Source organism: Oreochromis aureus, linkage group 3, assembly GCF_013358895.1.
Source record: "Oreochromis aureus strain Israel breed Guangdong linkage group 3, ZZ_aureus, whole genome shotgun sequence".
NCBI classification, from domain to species: Eukaryota; Metazoa; Chordata; class Actinopteri; order Cichliformes; family Cichlidae; genus Oreochromis; species Oreochromis aureus.
The window spans coordinates 52,498,631-52,520,994 of NC_052944.1; the positions used below are offsets into that span (position 1 = coordinate 52,498,631).

The 22,364-nt window shown below is 42.4% G+C and overlaps 1 protein-coding gene across 1 annotated transcript; it reads left to right on the forward strand.

Moving 5' to 3' along the window:
• Positions 1 to 12,650: 12,650 nt before the first annotated feature.
• LOC120433918 (low affinity immunoglobulin gamma Fc region receptor III-like) lies at positions 12,651 to 18,229 on the forward strand. Its single transcript, XM_039600985.1, has 6 exons — positions 12,651 to 12,785; positions 12,997 to 13,164; positions 15,888 to 15,942; positions 16,539 to 16,793; positions 17,176 to 17,421; positions 17,576 to 18,229. The coding sequence occupies exons 1-6, from the start codon at positions 12,651 to 12,653 to the stop codon at positions 17,719 to 17,721; spliced, it is 1,005 nt and encodes a 334-aa protein (XP_039456919.1). The 3' UTR covers positions 17,722 to 18,229.
• The last annotated feature ends 4,135 nt before the right edge of the window (positions 18,230 to 22,364 follow it).

Genomic DNA, 22,364 nt, shown 5'->3' on the forward strand with positions numbered 1-22,364 from the left:
ACACACAACATAAGCCTCATGTCTTATTAGCTATGAATTTTAATCCCCAGGACTGTACTTTTTACTCATTTAGGCCACAAATTTTATTTAGTTTTCCTTTTCCCCATCATCATAAAACATGTGACATGTTGTCATGCATTTCATAAAAGAAGTTTGTTCTCATGTATTCAGAGTTTGGTATTTGGGTGCAGGATTCACTCGCACATCACAACAGGAAACTCAGTGTCTTAGAGTCTCCACTCTAACAAACTCCAACACATCCCATTCACTCGTGCTAGAATTCAATCACCTTTCATTAACCTAAGAACCATCAACTAATTTGCATATCAGCTATTAACCCACTAAGATGACAGGACAACAGAAATGCATGTTCAAAATATTATCACAAAAATAGAATTTCCCTCATACAGTAAAATATTTTGTGCTGCATCAATCAGGCAGAAAGCATCCCCCAATTTACTATATTACCAACTAAATTTATTGTCTGATCACTGGTTGGTCAACCCAGAATCTTTTTTTTTTCCCACAAAAATTAAACTGTTGTCCTGCAACATAGTTAGTTAATTGTCAGCATTGGATAAATTCAGCATTTGATAACCAGTGTCTGTTAAATTGACACTATTTTAACACTGATGAGAGATAACAAGCTGATTTTCATTGCATGTATGTTTGTGTTATTAGGCAGGTTTAATCAATGTGCCTGTGGAGCTGCATCTCCAGCAGGGCATGTTCTTAAAGCTGCCTTTCCTACACACTTCTCTGCTATTATTTGATCATCATTTTCAACTAATGTGCTATGAGTCCACTGATCTTTGCATCACACTAAGTGACTTGGACAAGATGATAAACAGACTCACATGCTCAAGATGCTGCCTAATCTTCATGAGCTCTCTTGTGTTTGTGTTAGTAGGGTTAATGCATGTTCTGCTTGTGTGTGTGATTTTGTATATGTTTCTTTTTGCAGTGTTTCAGATTCCTTCACAATTTTCCACTTAAGCAGTCAGTTTTCTTTTCCCCAGGTTTGCTAACCCAAATTTTGATTTCCCACATTAAACAACAGCTTTCCTCTGTGTCCTTACCTCCTCTCACTCTGTTGTCCTCTCCCACTTCAACAGTCCAACAGCCGGCAGTTCTTCTTCAGCTTTGTCCTGTGTTCCACTGTCTCTTCTTGCCATTTTACTCCGAAAGTGGCAAATGTCAAACTCCAACAGTCTCCTCATAGGTTCTTTTCAAAAGTTTTCTTCACAGGCACAGTGAAGTTGCAGCTTGCTGGAAACACAGTGTCATTCATCCAATCAGGATGATGGTTTGCTCTTCTTCTCCACTGCTGTTTGTCCACACTGCTGCTGCTTGCTGGGTCTCTCTGCTCAGGACTTTGCTGCTGTCTCTTTATCTGCCATGTTATTGCTCTTTGGAACTGCATTCCTTGTCTTCAGGGAGGAGTGAGAGCTCGCTTGTGAGGATGAGGGACACATGGAGCTGTAAATAAGTTAGCCAGAAACTTGGCCTGAATGTTTCCAATGATATTAAACTATAACTTTATTCCGACTGCTGCATGTGGAAAATGATCCAGGTCTGCTTTTCATCTGAAAGTGACAAAACTAAGACATTTCATTATTATTATCACTGCTTAACCAACACACAGAACTCTCTCTGTTTTTTGTGAACTCTCCTTTCTTAAAAGCAGAAAGTGAGATTGTAGTTGTTCTTGGCTGATAAACACAAAACCTTTTTCCTATTATTGTTTTCATCTACAATATAAACTTCGTCTCTTTTTTACTCTTTCTTTCTTTACACTAGCTGGTGACCTGCAGAATCACCGCTCTCACAATTTGTGACAATTACTTTTACACAGCGCACACACACACAGCGACGTCAGGCACATTCACACTCACTCTTTTCATCTGCGTAAATAAATCATATGGCTGATGACATGTGCCATGGTGATCCATAAGTATGATCACAAGTTTATTTAATTATTTTTCAACCCAACAAAGCAAATAAACAAAAACATGATGCTGATGCTATGAACACTCTACACACATGAATCAAGATCCAGGAAAACTGCTGCGCATCTGAAAGAAGAAGCTGAACTCACGGATACGCTACATACTCGAGTCATCATAGTTCTGTTTCTCTCTCTTTGATGAGTTCTCAGCAGCTCCTGATCTGATAATGTGTAGCTTGCTCATCAGCTCAGAAGAGACAGCAACACAACCTCACACAGTGGTTGTGTGCTTTGCCCACAGTGGCAAAGACTTACACTTTCATATTCAACTCAGCTTCTCCATCATGTAGTTTTCAGCTGTTTCATACAGGGTTCAGCATAATAGTTGTTTTCATAGGTGTGCTCTATATCTCAACAATGGCTCATAATAAGACGACAGTCTTACAAACAGGTTAAGTGCCTCTATGCACTTCATTAGTTAGAATATTTGCCTATTTTACTTCATCTCATATGTCATTGTACTGAATTTGAGCAACCTTAAGCTTAATGCAGATTACTTTTAACAACCGGTTAAATTAATGGTCTGGAGCACAGGCTGTTGTTGATCAGGGAAATAATCTAAACATTTTATGTCAGCAAGGGGTGGGGGAAAGCCATTCACCAGAGCATAGCTTAACTGCTGCTGATGTGAGCTGGTCTTCTCCACACGCTCTTCAAGGCTGCTGTGTTTTCTGAAAACTTCTAACATTTGAGATTCTCCCGCGACCAGTTTACGCTCATGACAATTATGAGAATATAAATACCTCGCACTGTTGGGAGTAAATTCTTACAAAAATGTGTTGTCTCCCTGTGAGCCAGTCTTACTTGCTCGGGAACCCATGATAACAACAAACGTGTCACAGACCACGCCTGCTCCGCAGTCATTAACACAACACAACAAATATCCTCGCTCACAAACAACAAAAATTAGGCCTATTTTCTCAACGCAGTCTCACACAGTGGCTGCGCGCTTTGCCGCACTCAGTGGCAAAGACTTGCATAACAGTGATCCCGCGCTTTAACGCACACAGTGATGAAGACTTTCAACTCAGTCTCACATAGTGAATGCGTGCTTTGCCGCACACAGTGGCAAAGACTTTCTACGCAACCTCACACAGTGGATGCGTGCTTTGCCGCACTCAGTGGCAAAGACTTGAAACTTACTCGGCGTTGCTTAGCGTGTAATATCAGCCTCGGATCCCGCCGATCGTCATTCATCGAAGAGAGAAAACAGACAGCTCATCCACCGGCCCGATGACAAATTCTCACGTCTCGCTGACGTCAGGGTTCTCTCTCGGTGAATGCCGACTCCAGGGATCCGCGTCAAGGACCAATTAATGATAGGTTTGTAGCTTAAACCTATTCGCTGGAACGTTGAAGGCAATGTAATTACACAGCAAAGCAAGACACGAGTAGGCAACATTCTTTATGTTTCACGTGCACGGGAGAGAACTGGACAGGCGCCGTTCCTTCGCTTGACCCCAGTTGCTCTCGTCCGCTCCCCCGTAACACTGCTCTTTTATTGTGGTTACATGAATATGCATAGGTTCATTAACATATAACATACCTTGTGTGTGTGTGTGTGTGTGTGTGTGTGAACCCATTAATGACTTCCTAAACCTACTGGCCTGGAAGTCCAGCAGTTCATCTAAACAAAATGCACTTAGCCTAAAACAGACATAGATACGTTTATCCTACCATAAAACAATAAGACAAGGTACGACCTCTCCCATGCTCCCAGGATGTGGGTTTGAATACCAGAACACCCTGGAATGCACACAAAGCTTGCAGACTATTAAGGATCAAACCTCCTATCACTCTACACCTAATTATAAAACTCTAAGCATATATAAGTAGATATTTCTAAGCATAAATGACAATAACAATACAAATCTAACATTTACATTTACAATAACTGATTACACAGCAGTGGGGAGTAGACTTTATCACAGTAGATGTCTTTCTGAAAGTGCTGTAACTAAGTTTAAGAATATAATCCACCCACTGTTATCATCTTCAATGCCCTGTACCAACATAGAGCAGAGCAGCTATCTGAACGCTACTCCAACAGAGGTCGATTATCTTGTTAATAATTTTACCTCCTCACTAAACATGCGACGACTCTGGATACTGTAGCTCCTGTGAAAACTAAGGCCTCAAATCCAAGTACCTGACTCCGTGGTATAATTCTCAAACACGTAGCCTAAAGCAGATAACTCGTAAGCTGGAGAGGAAATGGCGTGTCACAAATTTAGAGGATCATCATTTAGCCTGGAGAAATAGTTTGCTGCTTTATAAGAAAGCCCTCCGCAAAGCCAGAACATCTTACTATTCGTCACTGATTGATGAAAATAAGAACAAGCCTAGGTTTCTCTTCAGCACTGTAGCCAGGCTGACAAAAAGTCAGAGCTCTTTTGAGCCAACCATCCCTTTAACGTTAACTAGTAATGACTTCATGAACTTCTTCACAAATAAAATTCTTATCATTAGAGAAAACATTACCAATTATCATCCCACAGATGTAATATTATCTACAGCTACTCTTAGTACCATCAATGTTAAGTTAGACTCTTTTTCTCCAATTGATCTTTCTGAGTTAACTTCAATAATTACTTCCTCCAAACCTTCAACGAGTCTTTTAGACCCCATTCCTACAAAACTGCTCAAAGAAGTCCTGCCATTAATTAATGCTTCAGTCTTAAATATGATCAACCTATCTCTAATAATCGGCTATGTACCACAGGCCTTCAAGCTGGCTGTAGTTAAACCTTTACTTAAAAAGCCATCTCTAGACCCAACTGTCTTAGCTAATTATAGGCCAATCTCCAACCTTCCTTTCATATCAAAAATCCTGAAAGAGTAGTTGTCAAACAGCTAACAGATCATCTGCAGAGGAATGGCTTATTTGAAGAGTTTCAGTCAGGTTTCAGAGCTCATCACAGCACAGAAACAGCTTTAGTGAAGGTTACAAATGATCTTCTTATGGCCTCTGACAGTGGACTCATCTCTGTGCTTGTCCTGCTAGACCTCAGTGCAGCGTTCGATACTGTTGACCATAATATCCTATTAGATTAGAACATGCTGTAGGTATTACAGGTACTGCACTGCAGTGGTTTGTATCATATCTATCTAATAGACTCCAATTTGTACATGTAAATGGAGAGTCCTCTTCACACACTAAGGTCAATTATGGTGTTCCACAGGGTTCGATGCTAGGACCAATTCTGTTTACACTATACATGCTTCCCTCAGGCAGAAAACATAGCATACAGTTTCACTCCTATGCTGATGACACCCAGCTCTATCTATCCATGAAGCCAGATAACACACACCAATTAATTAAACTGCAGGAATGTCTTAAAGACATAAAGACCTGGATGGCCGCTAACTTTCTGCTTCTTAATTCAGATAAAACTGAGGTTATTGTACTTGGCCCTGAAAATCTTAGAAATATGATATCTAACCAGATTCTTACTCTGGATGGCATTACCTTGGCCTCCAGTAACGCTGTGAGGAACCTTGGAGTCATTTTCGACCAAGACATGTCCTTCAATGCACATATTAAACAAATATGTAAGACTGCTTTCTTCCATTTGCGCAACATCTCTAAAGTTAGAAATATCCTGTCTCAGAGTGACGCTGAAAAACTAGTTCATACATTTATTACTTCCAGGCTGGACTACTGCAATTCATTATTATCAGGATGTCCTAAAAACTCCCTGAAAAGCCTTCAGTTAATCCAAAATGCTGCAGCAAGAGTCCTGACAGGGACTAGAAAGAGAGAGCATATTTCTCCTGTTTTGGCTTCCCTTCATTGGTTTCCTGTTAAATCCAGAACTGAATTCAAAATCCTGCTCCTCACATACAAGGTCTTAAATAATCAGGCCCCATCTTATCTTAATGACCTTGTAGTACCATATCACCCTATTAGAGCACTTCGCTCTCGCACTGCAGGCCTACTTGTTGTTCCTAGAGTATTTAAAAGTAGAATGGGAGGCAGAGCCTTCAGTTTTCAGGCCCCTCTTCTGTGGAACCAGCTTCCAGTTTGGATTCAGGAGACAGACACTATCTCTACTTTTAAGATTAGGCTTAAAACTTTCCTTTTTGCTAAAGCATATAGTTAGGGCTGGACCAGGTGACCCTGAATCCTCCCTTAGTTATGCTGCAATAGACGTAGGCTGCCGGGGATTCCCATGATGCATTGAGTTTTTCCCTTCCAGTCACCTTTCTCACTCACTATATGTGTTAATAGACCTCTCTGCATTGAATCATATCTGTTATTAACCTCTGTCTCTCTTCCACAGCATGTCTTTCATCCTGTTTTCCTTCTCTCACCCCAACCGGTCGCAGCAGATGGCCCCGCCCCTCCCTAAGCCTGGTTCTGCCGGAGGTTTCTTCCTGTTAAAAGGGAGTTTTTCCTTCCCACTGTCGCCAAAGTGCTTGCTCATAGGGGGTCATATGATTGTTGGGTTTTTCTCTGTATCTACTGTACAATATAAAGCGCCTTGAGGCGACTGCTGTTTTTGATTTGGTGCTATATAAATAAAATTGAATTGAATTGAATTAAGTAGGGCTCATGATTAGTGGAGATCAGCACCAGGTGTGGAGATTGAAGACAGGTGCGTGGGCCAGGGGTGGGAGCCCATAATGAGCACCGCCCCCGCAGACGGGAGAGGGAGAGAGCAGAAAACAAAACATGTTGCCTAACACGGGGTCAGCCGGTGAGGCACGGGGACCATGTCAGTGTTTCCACAAAGCTGCAGATACTCTGCAATCCATGTCTCTACCTTGACTCTTATCTGCTCCCTCTGTAAGACAGAAAAGAAAAACTCCCTGTCTAGCTGTGATTATTTAATATTATCCTACTGCTAACTCAGGACATCTTGTTTGGACTTCCTGACCCAGAGTCTACACAACCTACTGTCATGTAAGTGTAAGTGTAAGCATGCTGCAAAAATCCTCTGCACTCTGTCATCCTGTAATATATCAGTCCAGACAGAAGTGCTGAATGAAGCTCTTTACTCTCAAAATATCGACTGCCAACTCAGCTATGAGCACATTTGCATTGTGTATATAATAAAATAACAGCTGCATTTAATACTTTAAATAAAAGTCAATAATTTTTCTCACCCTACCAACCACCATTGTAGGGAAGGATACCTTTAAAATGTATTCCACTACAGATTACAGAATACATGCCCCAAAATGTATTTTGTAACATATTCCATTAAGTTACTCAACGAGAGTAACGTATTCTGAATACTTTGGATTACTTAATATATTATCATGCTTTTTACAACTACATGAATGTACTATTGCTGTGTGATTTATTACTTTTACTGAAGGTTACTCGCCATACCAATACCAACTAGATTTTTAAATGTTAATATAAAATGAGTAACAGTAGGGTGGATAATAGGTAAGGCTGCGCTTTTTGCAAAGATCTTGTATAGAAAACTATTCCACGCGAATATAAAACCGGTCCACGGCTCCGAACCGTAAAGGCATAAAACCTTAAAGGGACCTCTGGCTAATACGTCGGGTTCCATGTTGGGCTCGTAGCCGAAAACTAGCTTTACTTTGTTGTCTGGCTCAACTTTGTATATATATATTATATATTTAGATGCTTCCATCTCCCTTTTCTGGTCGCTGACATCTCTTACTTTTCGACTCTTTTTCTCCCTCCCTGGCGCTCACAGACACATAGCAGTCCATTCTCCCTGCAGCTGGACTACACTGCCCATGAGGCTACATTATTTGGGGCTATGCCTGTAACCTCTGACTATTGCCTTCATATTAAATAATTTTTGTGAAAAATTTTTAAAAATATTTCTTCATGTCATTATGCGGGCTGCAAGTACAGGTGACATGGGCCGCGAGATTGACACACAGACATGAGAGCCTCTTAATGCGTGTTTTGTTTGGGTTTCCACTGGTGTGGACACCAAAAATATAGAGTTCATAGCCTTATGAAACAGAAAAATACCGCCATGTAATCCATTCATTCCAACAAAGTAACTGTATTCTGAATACCGCCTTTTAAAACGGTAACTGTAACAGAATACATTTACTCATATTTTGTATTTTAAATACGTAACGGGGGTACATGTATTCCGTTACTCCCCAACACTTCCAACCACCATACATCAAACACCGCTAATCTAAATCTTGTAGCATAGTGATAGATCACCATTTTCTATCTATTCAGTGCTATGTGACCTTTGTTGTTGTAAGGTAATCAGTTTGTTTAAAACAGTTTAAACATCTCAAAGGAATTTGTACCGTTATCTTTACTGTCCCCACATCATCAAGTATGCCTGTTGGGGAAACCTAAACAATCACATCAATCTCTGAAAGAACAAGTTAACTCTCTAGATGCTCAAAGCATGTTTCAGGCCTAGTAAATCCCTTAATTATGTGTAATGACCCCAAAATCCTATCTAGAGTGTCAGATAATGTGTCAGAACTTATTAGATATGTCAAAGGCACTTACTGTTTAGCAAACAGTTGTTGATATATTTTCTATGGTATTTAAGATCTAATGCACAGCTTTCTTATGTGTCAGGAGCTGGCATCACCCTATGAAGCAACATTGTTGTCATGCAGAGTGTACACAAATAATTGTCAGTCAAGTAGCTGTGAAATTTGCACACTATATTTACACTAGTTACTTTTAATCAGATCAGAACTAGAGAAATGTTTGTAACTCAGCAATTAATATACACCTTTTCTGTGTTTGCAATGTTTGAAGAGTCATGTAAATTTATATCATTTGTGAAACAATTAGAAAAGTCACACCAATGACCACCATAACTTAAAAATACACTGAAATTCTCAGGCAAAACTGCCTGACTGTTTTATCAGGTGTTGTCTGTGTTCTATCGCTGATCCCTTGTGGGTGACACAGAGTCTCTCTCTGCATGTTACTAAGTTGGAGCTTGACATGCCCCTGTTGGAGCAGGGTGCTTGTTTCACCCCTCACTCTCTCTCATTTTAATGCAGCTGTAGGGTGGAAGGGCAAAGCACGTTGTACACCCTTGTTGTCTTCCTCAGTGTCTAACGCAGGGATATTTCTCAACCTTTGTGGTTATTGCTGTTGCTGTGGAATCTTCTTGTGATGACTAGCAGGATACCAAACGCCACAACTCTTGACCTTAACCGCTTTCTAGGTTCATTCTTCCTGCTGGGTCTCCGAAGATTTCTGATCAGCACCCAGTCTCAGTCTGGAGCTTACATCCTTGGGATGATTTCTTCTAGCAATACTTTGGCTACAGCACCTGTATCTCCTTTACTAGAGAGAAAAACTTCTAACCATTTTGAAAGCATGTCAACCATCATCAATCAACATTTTACTTTCAGTGAACCTTACTTATGGGCTATCAAAAGCTTACCTGTACCACGTTTAGGGTTTTAATACCTGTACATGAATTGTTAATCACACATATCATACAAAAAAAAAAAAAAAAAAATATGGAAAAATCATAGAAAACATTGTCCATCCATCCATTTGCTTCCGCTTATCCTTTTCAGGGTCGCGGGGGCGCTGGAGCCTATCCCAGCTGTCATAGGGCGAGAGGCGGGGTACACCCTGGACAGGTCGCCAGTCTGTTGCAACAGACTAGAAAACATTGTTTTATTTTAAACCTGGAATCCCTCCTTTTGACACCTGGTCCTTCCCATGTGAAAATTTACCATAATTAGGAGAATCAGGAAAAGAAAAAGTCAGGTACATCATTTCTTAAACAATCTCAGAGCTTCTCTTCTGGAGTAGCTTTGTTCCGACCCTGTAAAACTGGGTTAGGAAATGAAATAAGTATGGTTTTCATGTGAACTCTGTTCAACTCCACCTAGAAAAAGAGAATCTTTGAGTTATTATAAACTTCACATTTATAAACAGATTGAATCAGCCCGGTACTAAAAAACAAAAAAAATCAGCCAGACAAATCACAGAAAAATTTTGCTTCCTGATGGAAGAATTGATGTGAGGATTAGAACTTCAGATGCCAAAACATGTAGTGTTGCATTCACTGCTCCTGGCTTTAATTCGTTACTGATAATTACTGGGTCCGAACTCAGACTTGACTCAGTGTCACTACCCCCTTCATTTCCGCCACGTCATATTTTATTGGTTGCCCACAACTTCTCAGAGATATCATGCAGTTCTGGAGAGTCTGGGGTCAACTGACCTAGTTCCTCCTGCTGAATACACACAGAAAAGGTTTTTTGTTGTTAGCAGCTGCACAAGTCAGACAGCACTAATGCTTGACAGACATCTCATTGTAATGTTTTATCTCTGGAATGTGATTTTCTTACACAGATCTGTACTGTTGCACTCATTTAAGTCACAGACCCATTTGTTTTATTTAGCTTTTGAAATAAAACACATGAAAAGCTGTCATGTATTTGACAAAGCGGGCTTATTCCCATATAATCGTGTGTGTGTCTGTGTGTCGAGGTGCAAGCTTCACCCCTACATTAGAAATAGGAAACTCAGTCTGTTAGAGTCTCCACTCATTTAACCCCCTGCAACATTCTTTTCACTGGTGTTATAATCAAGAAATCTTTCGCTGATGTAATAACAATCAACTAGTTTACATATCAATTCCTAACTCACTAAGTTGACAGGACAAGATGATTACAACTAGTTCACAATACAATAAACAGCATAGATGTTTTATAAGCTTTCAATTTTATGGGAAAACACCCCTTTGGTCTCCTCTGTGACTTGACAATCGCGAGCTCTTTTACAGTTGTGCACAAATCTCCCAGGTCTTTCCACCTGCAGTCAGTAGACCTTGCAAGGGAAATGTGTGGGGTCGATGCATCCTTTATAAACACCTTTTTTGTTCCTTAGTGAGTGAAATCGCAAGCGCAGCAAATGTGGAGCTCCAAAATAAACCTTACACAGTTAGTTAATCATTTTCAACTCTGTACCACTCTTCTTCATATCTCTCATCAAGGCCCTATGAAGCATAGTAAGAAGTGCAGTGCAGGCCTTCAGCAGCCATGAAACAGGCATTTGGAGGCACGCAGTCACATGCTGTTTGTAAAAGAAAAACTTTCAGCGAGTGGCCCTGTGCCCAGCCTTCATTCATACACGAATGCAGGGGTCACAGGGCTGTATTTCACCATTCCATAGTCGCATTCTGACTGTGTGATTGTGATACCATCATGGCAGGACATCAAATTTATGTTTAATTTACACATTAAATCTCTGGCCAGTAAATCCACTAGGGCATAAGTCTGACAATAGAAAACCATCTTGAAACGTTTGGCCTTGCCCGTCAATATAGGACAGGGGAATGGTGAAATTCTCTCTTTGAACATGCCCTGCTGCAGAGATAGAGTGAGTGTACCTTGCTCCTAATGTAGTTTGGAACTTCAGGGAGTCAGAGCGCAACATGGAGTGTGTGGCTCTTGAGTCCACAAGAAATTCCACCTCCTCACCACACACACACACGTTGTACACATAGGCACAGATTTGTAGGCTTTGTTTGCATATGCATATGTGCCCTCTGGATGGCATGAAATGCGGGGCCTGCGGGCTCATCACCACACTGCCTGTGGCTTCTGCACTGTGGCTGCTGGGTGACCCCACCCCTGGGGCTCTCCTCGGCTCTCTCTGACACAAACTAGATCTGCCTTGGCTGCTGCCTCAATGCATATTGTACATTGTTGGTCTTACATGCTGCTCAGTAGCACTCACTAGTATTATTATTATTATTTTTTATGCTACTTATATTCATGTAGGTTGTTGCTGTAGTTTCCTTAATGTGTTTTTGTCTTTTTTGCTTGTTTTCTTGTTTGTTTGTTTGTTCTCTTGCGGATTTTTGTGTTTTTTTCTCTCTGTCCTTCTTCCCCTGTGTTTTTTCCCCTCTCCTTTTCTTAAAATCTCTTGTCTGCGTCTTTCCCTTTCCCAATACAGGAAAGCCATAATGATCCACTTGGAAAAATAAATCCATTGAGCATTTCTCTTGGCCTTCAGACAATAATTCTGATTGCTACAGTACCGAACAGGACATAAGAATTAAAGCAATGCTGCATTCATATGTTCCTTCATCAGAAAGTTTTACTCTGGAGAGTTTCAGTGAAATGTTTCCATGCTTCAGTTCATTGATGAACAGTGATGTTCTTCCCCCGTATGAAGAATTTCTAGGATTCACCAGATCCTGACCGGATCGCCACACATGGACAAATCTTGGGTTCAAGTCAGATCTTGTCCACTCCAATATCTCAGCTGTCACATCCTCTGCAGGCTTCATGTGACATGGTAAAATAACATCATCATCAACTAATGCAACTACTGGTTGATGTGGACCAACCACCTGAGACTCCGCTGTAGACAGGAGACAAAAGAAAGAAAGATGTGTCTCTTAATTTCTGCAGCAGGAGTGAATACACATATAAAACTTAAAGATGACACTCAGCATGGACCGCTCTTTTTCTATTTCTTTTTAAACATTTTTGTTACTTTTTAAACACACTCCTCAGCCTCCCTGGGAAAGTCTATGCCAGGGTGCTGGAGAGGAGAGTCCGTCCGTTAATCGAAACTTGGATACAGGAGGAACAATGCGGTTTTCGTCCTGGTCATGGAACACTGGACCAGCTCTTTATCCTCTCGAGGATACTTGAGGGCGCATGAGAGTTTGTCTAACCAGTCTACATGTGTTTTGTGGACTTGGAGAAGGCATTTGACCGTGTCCCTTGGGGTGTCGTGTGGGAGGTGCTGCGGGAGTATGGGGTGTCTGGCCCATTGCTACAGGTCATTCGATCCCTGTACAATCATTGCAAGAGCTTGGTTTGCATTGCCGGCAATAAGTCGGACTCGTTCCTGGTGGGTGATCCGCCAGGGCTGCCCTTTGTCACCAATTCTGTTCATAACTTTTATGGACAGGATTTCTAGGCACAGCCAAGTTACGGGGGGCTTTCACTTGGGTGGTCTCAGGATTTCATCTCTGCTTTTCGCTGATGATGTGGTTCTGTTGGCTTCATTGGGTGATGGCCTCCAGCTCGCATTGGAACGGTTGGCAGCCAAGTGTGAAGCAGTGGGAATGAGGATCGGCACTTCCAAATCTGAGGTCATGGTTCTCAGAAGGAAAAGGGTGGAGTGCCTACTTCGTGTCAGGGACGAGTTTCTGCCCCAAGTGGAGGAGTTTAAGTATCTCAGGGTCTTGTTTGTGAGCGATGGGAGAAGGGAGCCAGAGATTGACAGACAGATTGGTGCTGCAGCTGCAGTCATTCGGACACTGTACTGGTGTGTTGTGGTGAGGAGAGAGAGGAGGGTAAAAATGAAGCTCTTGATTTACCGGTCGATCTACATCCCTACCCTCACATGTTCACGAGCTGTGGGTAGTGACCGAAAGAACAAGATCCCGGATAGAAGCGGTGGAAATTAGCTTCCTCCGAAGGGTGGCTGGCCTCTCCCTTAGAGATAGGGCGGGAAGTTCGGCCATCTGGGAGGGGCTCAGAGTAAAGCCGCTGCTCCTCCACATCGAAAGGAGCCAGTTCAGGCGGTTTGAGCATCTGACAAGGATGCCTCCTGGGCGCCTCCTGGGTGAGCTATTCCAGGCATGTCCCACCGGGAGGAGGCCCTGGGGCAGATCCAGGACACACTGGAGAGATTATATCTCTCGTCTGACCTGGGAACGCCTTGGTGTTCCCCCGGATAAGCTGGAGGAGGTGGCTGGGGAGAGGGAGGTCTGGGCTTCTCTGCTTAGGCTGCTGCCCCCGCGACCCGGCTTCGGATAAGCGGAAGAAGATGGACGGATGAATGGATGGAATAGAATAACTCTGCTCAGACCTATACAGTATAATTTCACTTTAAAAACTTTATTTTCTGCTCTCCAGTCAAATATCTAAAATCTCTGTGGTTCATTTCTAAAACATTTAATTACATTTACACAGATTTAATTTTGTCAGTTAAGATAAGATAAGATAAGTTATTAGTCCCACACGCGGGAAATTTGTTTTGTTACAGCAGAAAGTGGACAGTGCAAAGTTATATAGCAAAAACTAGAGAACACTGGAATAGAATAAGAATAAGATACTGTACACAACTATACAGAAGAGAATAGAATAAAATAAATTAATATATACAATAGGATAAAAATAGAAAAAAATTGAAATGCTATATACAACTACATAAAAATACAACTTTGTCAGAAAAAGAGTATTGCACTTAGTCTTATTGCACATGTGTGGGTTTGTGTGTTTGATCAGCTGCCAAGTCTTTGTTGTGGAGTCTGACAGCAGAAGAGAGGTAAGACCTGCGAAATCTCTCCGTCCCACATCGTGGGTGACGCAGCCTGCCACTGAAGGAGCTGCTCAGTGCTGTCAGAGTCTCCTGCATGGGGTGGGAGATGTTGTCCAACAAGGATGACAGCTTAGCCACCATTCTCATCATCATCATACTATGTTCAAAAAAGGGGAAACATTCACATGTTATGTGTTATCTCAGCTATCATACTGAAGGTGGCAGTACTGACTGATTTCTGAAGTACACACTGATAAGTTTATTTTAAATGATCCATTTCAGTGACACAGGGGTGCTGGAGCCTTTCCCCATGTTACAGTGATCCCTGGTGCCACCAGGGATCTGGGGCCCTGTGAAAAAACATATCACTTTGGGCCCCCACCACTTTAATATTGCAAACCATGCCAGCCCTAAAAATATAACACTCTGCAGACATGGATCAATATTGTGCTAAGAGAAATATTTTTTCTTTGATTTTGTGCAAGATTGATGAGATATGTGAAAGACAATCTTTATATTTTAATATATAACTTTTTTAGATTTTTTAAAAATAATATAAAGTATCGGCAATCATAACTTAAACAACAGCTTGTACATCAGTTTTCAAAAAAAGCAAAGCCAACTAAAATGTGTCTCTGTCCTGAGAATTAGTGGAGCTCAAAGACAGAATTCTAAAAATATTTTTTTTATTCAGGTATCGGTGTAAGTGTCTGCCTGCACCAATTGCATGTTTGCTAAAATAACAGAAACACATTATTTTCTGTTAGAAGTAAAGTGAGATAACTGATACTAGGAAAGTCAAGCAGTTTCTTTCATGTGGACCTCACTATGAATTTAATTTCAACCCGTCTCTCTGTTTTTTATAAACTCAGGCTCCAGTTTTAACAGAGCCATCCTGCCATCTTACTGCTCAGCATCAACTAGCAGCACCTGGACCAAATCAAATCATGAAGTAAGGGGGGGGAGGTGGGGTCAGAGGCTGACTGGATTTGTTGTTTTTCTACAAAAAACAAAACAAAACTAATGCTAGGAAACAAAAACCTTTCTAAGTATCTTGTGAAGCACAAAAAAGTATAATAGACTGTTCTCCTGTTTTCACGATACCAGTCAGTCACAGGCCGTTAGACTCATCGTCACTCAGGGTTTGAAGACAAACAAGGCTTAAAAACTGTTTGATGTGTCACATAGGAAACAACTAACCACATGTAATAAAAACAACTGAGAATGTGGTTTACATAGACTTCACATGTGACACATTTATAAATACATTTTTTTATACTTTTGAATAAATATAGATGATGCATTCTCTGTTGCTGATGTTATGACTGGACTGGTTCTTATGTAGTACTTTTTTACTCTGACTGAGGGCTCATAGCTCAAATTTACTACAAGTCTCATTGATACAATCACACACACACATTCATAGAGCACTTGGTGCTTAAGCAGTTTAACATTCACTCACACTGGTGGATGGATTTGGGCAATGTGGGGTTTAATATCTTTCTCAGGGACACTTTGAATTTGCTGTTTAATCTGCAGATTGAATTAAACGGATGTGATAAACACTCATAACCTAAAACAAAGACATAGACATATTGTAACTCATCTGTATGTAAAGAATTATTTTGATTGGACTTGTTTTTGCAGTTCATGGTCAGTATTAAACCTCTGACTGCTCTCTTTGTCCCTGAGCTGCTCTCTGGTAAAACCACAGTGACTCAGGCTTCATGTTATTGAAGTCAAACTGCAGGAAGAGGAAGTTTTCATCTGCAGTACAGAGCAGCTGTATTTCAGGCTTAGACATTCAGCTGCAGGACAACATGAAGGTTACAGCTGTCTGCTTCACAATGTGTGAGTTCTCTGGTTTTACATATTTCTCTGTACTTGAATTAAACTTCCACAAACGGTTTTAACAGCATTAACATTGGAAACATATTAAATTACAGTATTTTGGTCAGTTTAGTCTTTGTCAGTATGTTCACAGTTTGCATTAAATAAAACTCACTGAACGTCTGACAGATTAAAATGTTATAATTTAATAAAAAATCCAACAGGAGATCGCATGCAGAATTTCATTTTTAACTGAGTTTATATTTGCAGTAACAATCTCTTTGGCTGATAATTTCTTTAATTTTTCAGCGTTACTTGTATTTCTTCTGCTGGCCACACGTGTTGAAAACAGGGGTAAGCAGCTGAGCAATCACACGATTTTGTCTACAAACTTTTGTTTAGCAAAGAAAAGGTTGGATTGTTCCTTTACTCTATACTTTAACTTCATTTGATCTCTTTCTGGTTAAGATGCTGTGTTTCGCATCGTCCCAAAAAGACTGCAGTTCTTTGAACTGGAGTCTGTCTTCTTTCACTGTGAGGGTCTTGATGGAGCTTCTCAGTTAAAAGGGATCAGAAATACTGAGGCCTTCATTTCAGTGTGTGATAAGAGCTCACCAACACTACTGTGTGCGATTCATCGAGTCTATGCAACAGACAGCGGTGAATACTGGTGTGAGACTGGAGCAGGAGAGAAAAGCATCAGTGTCAACATCACCATAACTCGTATGTTTAACACTCGAGTGACCGAAATATTTTATTATGAAAAGATGAGGTCATTAATGACCTGATGGATTTATAAATGTCATTCAGAAATGTCATTATTATTTATTTATAGCAAAAAGCATTTAACTTAAATATTTTAATGAATCTGAACGAATTCATTCAAACATTGGCATAATATTGATGAATCAAGCCACAGTATTTGTTCATTGGTATGTACCGTTAATAAAAATTAATAGTAAAATGAATGACTATCAATGAGGCAAAAATTTCGTTACCATGGCAGCTGTTAACTAAAATTATACCACTTATTATTTCAGTGTTTTACTTGTTTGCTTTGAAATGTTACAGATTTCAGTATCAGATAAAAAGTCTTGTTTTTCAGGTGGTTCTGTCGTCCTAGAGAGTCCTGTTGTCCCCGTCGAGGAGGGAAACAATGTGACTCTGCGCTGCAGGAACAAGACAAAGACTTCTAACCTCACTGCTGATTTCTATAAAGATGGCTTCCTCATCGGGAACAGCTACACAGGAGAGATGAGCATCCACAAAGTTTCCAGGTCTGATGAAGGACTCTACAAGTGTAAGATCTCTGATACTGGAGAATCACCAGAGAGCTTGTTGACTGTCACAGGTAAAAAAATGAATAGATAGATAAATAAATAAATAAATTCATTTTAGCATGAGTATGAGTTTAGCTAACTAAGTAGAGCTAATACATTTTCCCATTCTGTCATTTAAAGTTAAACCTTATTTGTTTTAAAGCAGATGCATTTTTATCATTGCAGCATTTCACAGAGAGACCTACTCATCTTGTTCTGCCGTCCACGTGTTCCTAATGTTGAGGACTGTTTTCACTATTGTGATGGTGTTTCTGCTGCTGTTGCTACTGGGATTACTTCACTTTGGAAGACTCAGTGTCACACGGAAATAAATGGTATTTGTGTATAAGGATGACTAATGGAGAATTTTCTGGAAGTTTTAACATTTAAAGAATGAAACTACAGAAAACTGATCGATAATAGATAGATATTAGATGCACTATGAAGGGCAACTCCACATATCGTGTAAAAACTTCAACTTCAGTTGTCTTTACTTTGTCTTCTTTTTTTCTCCTGCAGTATTCAGTTTACTTGGTTGGTTGCAGTTAAACTTTCTCAGGCACAGAAGAGTTTAAAACCACAGGCCTGCTGAGCATTTTTCAAGACATTTCTCAGACTTTCTCAGCTTACTCATCGTGTGGCGTTTTTAGACGCTACAGATGCTCATGAGTACTTTTAGCTTCTTAGATACAAACATTTTCTTGTGCAGTTTGTATGTTTATTCACAGTAAAATGTGATTATTTCATTGTCAACGTTTGGTTAAAATTCTACAAAAACTTGATTCTCATGTGTAAAACTGTCAATTTAGCTTCTTTTTTCTGAATTCCTCTGCAATGACTTAGCTACAATAATAATATCTTATACAATAACATATTAAAATAAAATCGTACAACAAAAGAACTGTGTCAATTACTACTTTAAATTTTTTTCTACCTCTTTCATTTTTTTTCTTTCATTGTTTTAAAATAATTCCCAAGAAATGCACGAGAAATGAAGAAAATACCTGCAAAAATATAATGAATAAAAAATGGAAGAAACTGAAATAATTTTGTTCACATAAAACAAATGTTGTTTTGTTTTTTAATTTCTTACTTCAGTTTACAGTAAACCTCAAACTGAATGCAAAAATGCTTTTTTAAACATGATGACACTGGTACAACAGCATTAAAATTCTATTTCTCTAACACAAAATATTAACCCTACTAAACACACACGAAGCAGCCCCAAAACAAATTCCCGAAAGTCCCAAAACAAAGTTCAGGGGCTCGACCTGGTCGTTGCCAGTTCGCTAGTTCATCACGAAGTCCTCTCGGAGGCTGACCACATGGAAGACGACGGCGACGCGGGCAGCACAAAACCACGTGGAAGGCAGCAGCGGCGTGGAAACAGTTCAGGAGGTGAACCCGGAGGTCGCCTGTGCACCAGTTCATCACAGAACCCACTCGGAGGTTGACCGCATGGAAGACGGCGGCGACGTGGGTGAAACCATTCCAAAAACCAGCCACGCAGAAAGCAGCGTCGGCGACACAAATGCAGAAACCGCAAAAAAAACAAGTCCGGAGGCCAGCCATGTGGAAGGCAGCAGCGGTGACAGAGCAGATCCGGAGGCCGGCCATGCGGAATGCAGCGGTGGCGATATGGTTCCACAGGACGTCCATGATGGCAGCCTGGAAGATGGCCGACGATGTTGAGGCAGCAGACGTGGACCAGATGGCAGCGTGACACCCGCAGTACCAGGCGAGGCAGATGCTGAGGCTGGACCAGGCAAGGCTGACACTGACGCTGGAGGCGAGGTTGAAGCTGATACTGAAGCTGCGGGTGAGGCTGAAGCTGCAGGCGAGGATGATGCTGAAGCTGCAGACAAAGATGATGCTGATGCTGAAGCTGCAGGCGAGGCTGAAGCTGCAAGCGAGTATGATGCCGATGCTTCACACGACAGTGTGGGTGTTGCAGGTGGTGGCGCTGCAGCGACAGCGTGGGAGCCACAGTTGATGGCACTGCAGGCGACGGCGTGGGAGCCGCAGGTGGTGGCGCTGCAGGCGACGGTGATGGCCGGACGGGCTCCTCGGACCCCCCAGCGAAAGCAGGAGCCTGAAGCAGTTCCTCTGACCCCTCAGCGGAAGCTGCCAGTGACGGTGATGGTTGGATGGGCTCCTCAGTCCTCCCAGCTAAAGCAGCAGGCTGAAGCGGACCATTAGACCCCCCAGAGAAAACAGTCACAGAACCAGCAGGCACAGGGGCCTCTGGCAAACAGAGCAGAGCCAGCAGGCACGTGGGCCTCTGGCACACACGGAGCAAAATCAGCAGGCACAGAGGTCTCCAGCACACACAAAGGAAAACCAGTAGGTGCGTGGGCCTCTGGCATACACAAAACAAAGCCAACAGGCGCAGGGTGGTCTGGCACACATGAGGAATGCTGCAGCTGCACAGAGCACTGACCCTGCTCAGGCAGCAACAGCCGGGTGCAGTCCTCAACTGGCATCTTAGCCTCCAGGGGTCCAGAGTCAGCTGAGGGCTGTAACTCAGCCTCTGGGGAGGCCCTGGAGTGAGTCAAAGTCTCTAATCCAGCCGGCCTTTGAGGAACAGGTCCATTGTGAATCAGTTTGTCTCCCTGTTCAGAAACAGCGGTAGAAAAACATTAAGGGGTGTATGGGCATAGCTTTCTGTACAAAAGCAGATGAGGATGGTGGTTGCATAGGTGGTAACACTGTAGACCAAACAGATGATGAGGCAGGAAGCTGGACAGGTAATTGATCTACTGGGGAGGCTAATGGTTGTGCTACTGACAGGTAAGCTAATGGCTGAACACATAACTGAGCCGGTGAATGACAAAGTTCAGGCTCGGAAGGAACGGAAGAGACACAGTCTTTCGGTTTCACAGGTTTAAAAATACCGACTTGGGAGAGGTCCATTACCACGAAGGTAGGTAAGCTACGCGTATTGTCTCTAGACACACCCTGAATCGCCCCAGAACACAAAGTCCCAGAACCTGGGGAAGCCAAAGTGTCCCAGTCACTCACCACAACCGGCTGCTTGAAAGTGGATGCAGATGGGGGGTGAAGGCGTAGCTCCCGGAGAAGAAAGTCCTGCTCCCACGGATATAGTGAGCGCAAAAGTTATGGGAGACCGGTCACCAGACGCTGTAGCCGCCTCTCTATAGTGCGACGGGACTCCTCCCCTGGGCTTTCCAGCCTCAGGTCCCCCCAGAGTGCGAAAGCCCAAGGAGGACCACTAGAGAGGCAACCGCGTCACCCTCCCGGGAAGAGCCGAGGAGAGCCCCAGGCGTGGGGTCACCCAGCAGCCATGGTGCAGAAGCTACAGGGGGTTGTGGTGACAAGCCCGCAGGCCCCGCCAGCAGCCAGCTGTGCCAGAGTGAACCGAGCCCAGAGGCCCGAGGTCCAAGGGCACCCCACCGCCAAGAAGGGGCCCAACCGGGCCATGGGCGCCGGGCCCTGCCGAGCAGCCATCGGGAGTGAACCGGGTACACACCCGAGCGCCCAGCCCAGGACACAATGATCCAACATCTGAGGGCATCAGTCCCCGGTAGGGAGTGTGATGGGGGGAGAGAGGTCCCCCAGACTGGGAGGGCCTGAGATGTTACCACAGAGGCAGAGGCCGATACTCACACCCACAGCAGTTCTCTGCCAAGTAGGTGCATGAGAACAGGCCAGGGTGGCCAAGCTCGCCCTGTTGCCTCATGGGTCTCCCTCCTTCTCCTTCTGGGAAGTACTAGCACACACACACACACACAAACAGTATTTATTTGTGCATCTGGGTGTTTTTGTATTTTTCTGTTCTAGGTGGTATATGCTTTTGGTTTTGGGGGGGGTTTTTCCCCATTTTTTTTTAATCTTACTGGTGCAGCAGTTGGTGCATGCTTTTTTTATTTGTGCCCTATACTGTAATGAATGAAAGAACAGTAATACAATTGAGTAAAGAAACAGATGAAAGAAACACATGGTAAATGGACTCATTTTTATATTGCACTTCTCCGCTCTGAACACTTTACACAACTGCTTCATTCATACATTAATACAATTCAAATTTATTTATATGGTGCCAAATCACAACAAAAGTCGCCTCAAGGCGCTTTATATTGTACAGTAGATACAGAGAAAAACCCAACAATCATATGACCCCCTATGAGCAAGCACTTTGGCGACAGTGGGAAGGAAAAACTCCCTTTTAACAGGAAGAAACTTCCGGCAGAACCAGGCTCAGGGAGGGACGGCCAGCTGCTGCGACCGGTTGGGGTGAGAGAAGGAAGACAGGATAAAGACATGCTGTGGAAGAGAGACAGAGATTAATAACAGATATGATTCAATGCAGAGAGGTCTATTAACACATAGTGAGTGAGAAAGGTGACTGGAAAGGAAAAACTCAATGCATCATGGGAATCCCCGGCAGTGAAAAGTCTATTGCAGCATAACTAAGGGAGGATTCAGGGTCACCTGGTCCAGCCCTAACTATATGCTTTAGCAAAAAGGAAAGTTTTAAGCCTAATCTTAAAAGTAGAGATAGTGTCTGTCTCCCGAATCCAAACTGGAAGCTGGTTCCACAGAAGAGGGGAACTGAAGGCTCTCCCTCCCATTCTACTTTTAAAACCGGTCGGAGCGGGCACGCTCCGTTTTGCGTAACTATTTTTAAATCCCGGTAGCTCTGCAACCACGTAAGCTAGAGCAATAATTTTTTTTGCATATGAAACCGGAGGAGTTGTACTTACATCTTATGCCATCAGCTTGTCCTAGGTCACAGTTTTCTTCCACATATAGCTTTGCAAAAACTGCATAAAAAGCGCTTGCAGTAACAAAAACATAATATTCCAGAAACACGCTTTGCCGATCCGATCAGCTGTTCATAACATTTCCTACGTTGGAATAGACGCCAGCGCGAACCGTGATGTTCGCGTATTACCTGCCCGAAACCGAAGTGACGTCATTTTCGCGGAAATGTAGTTTTTACTATCAGGGCCTC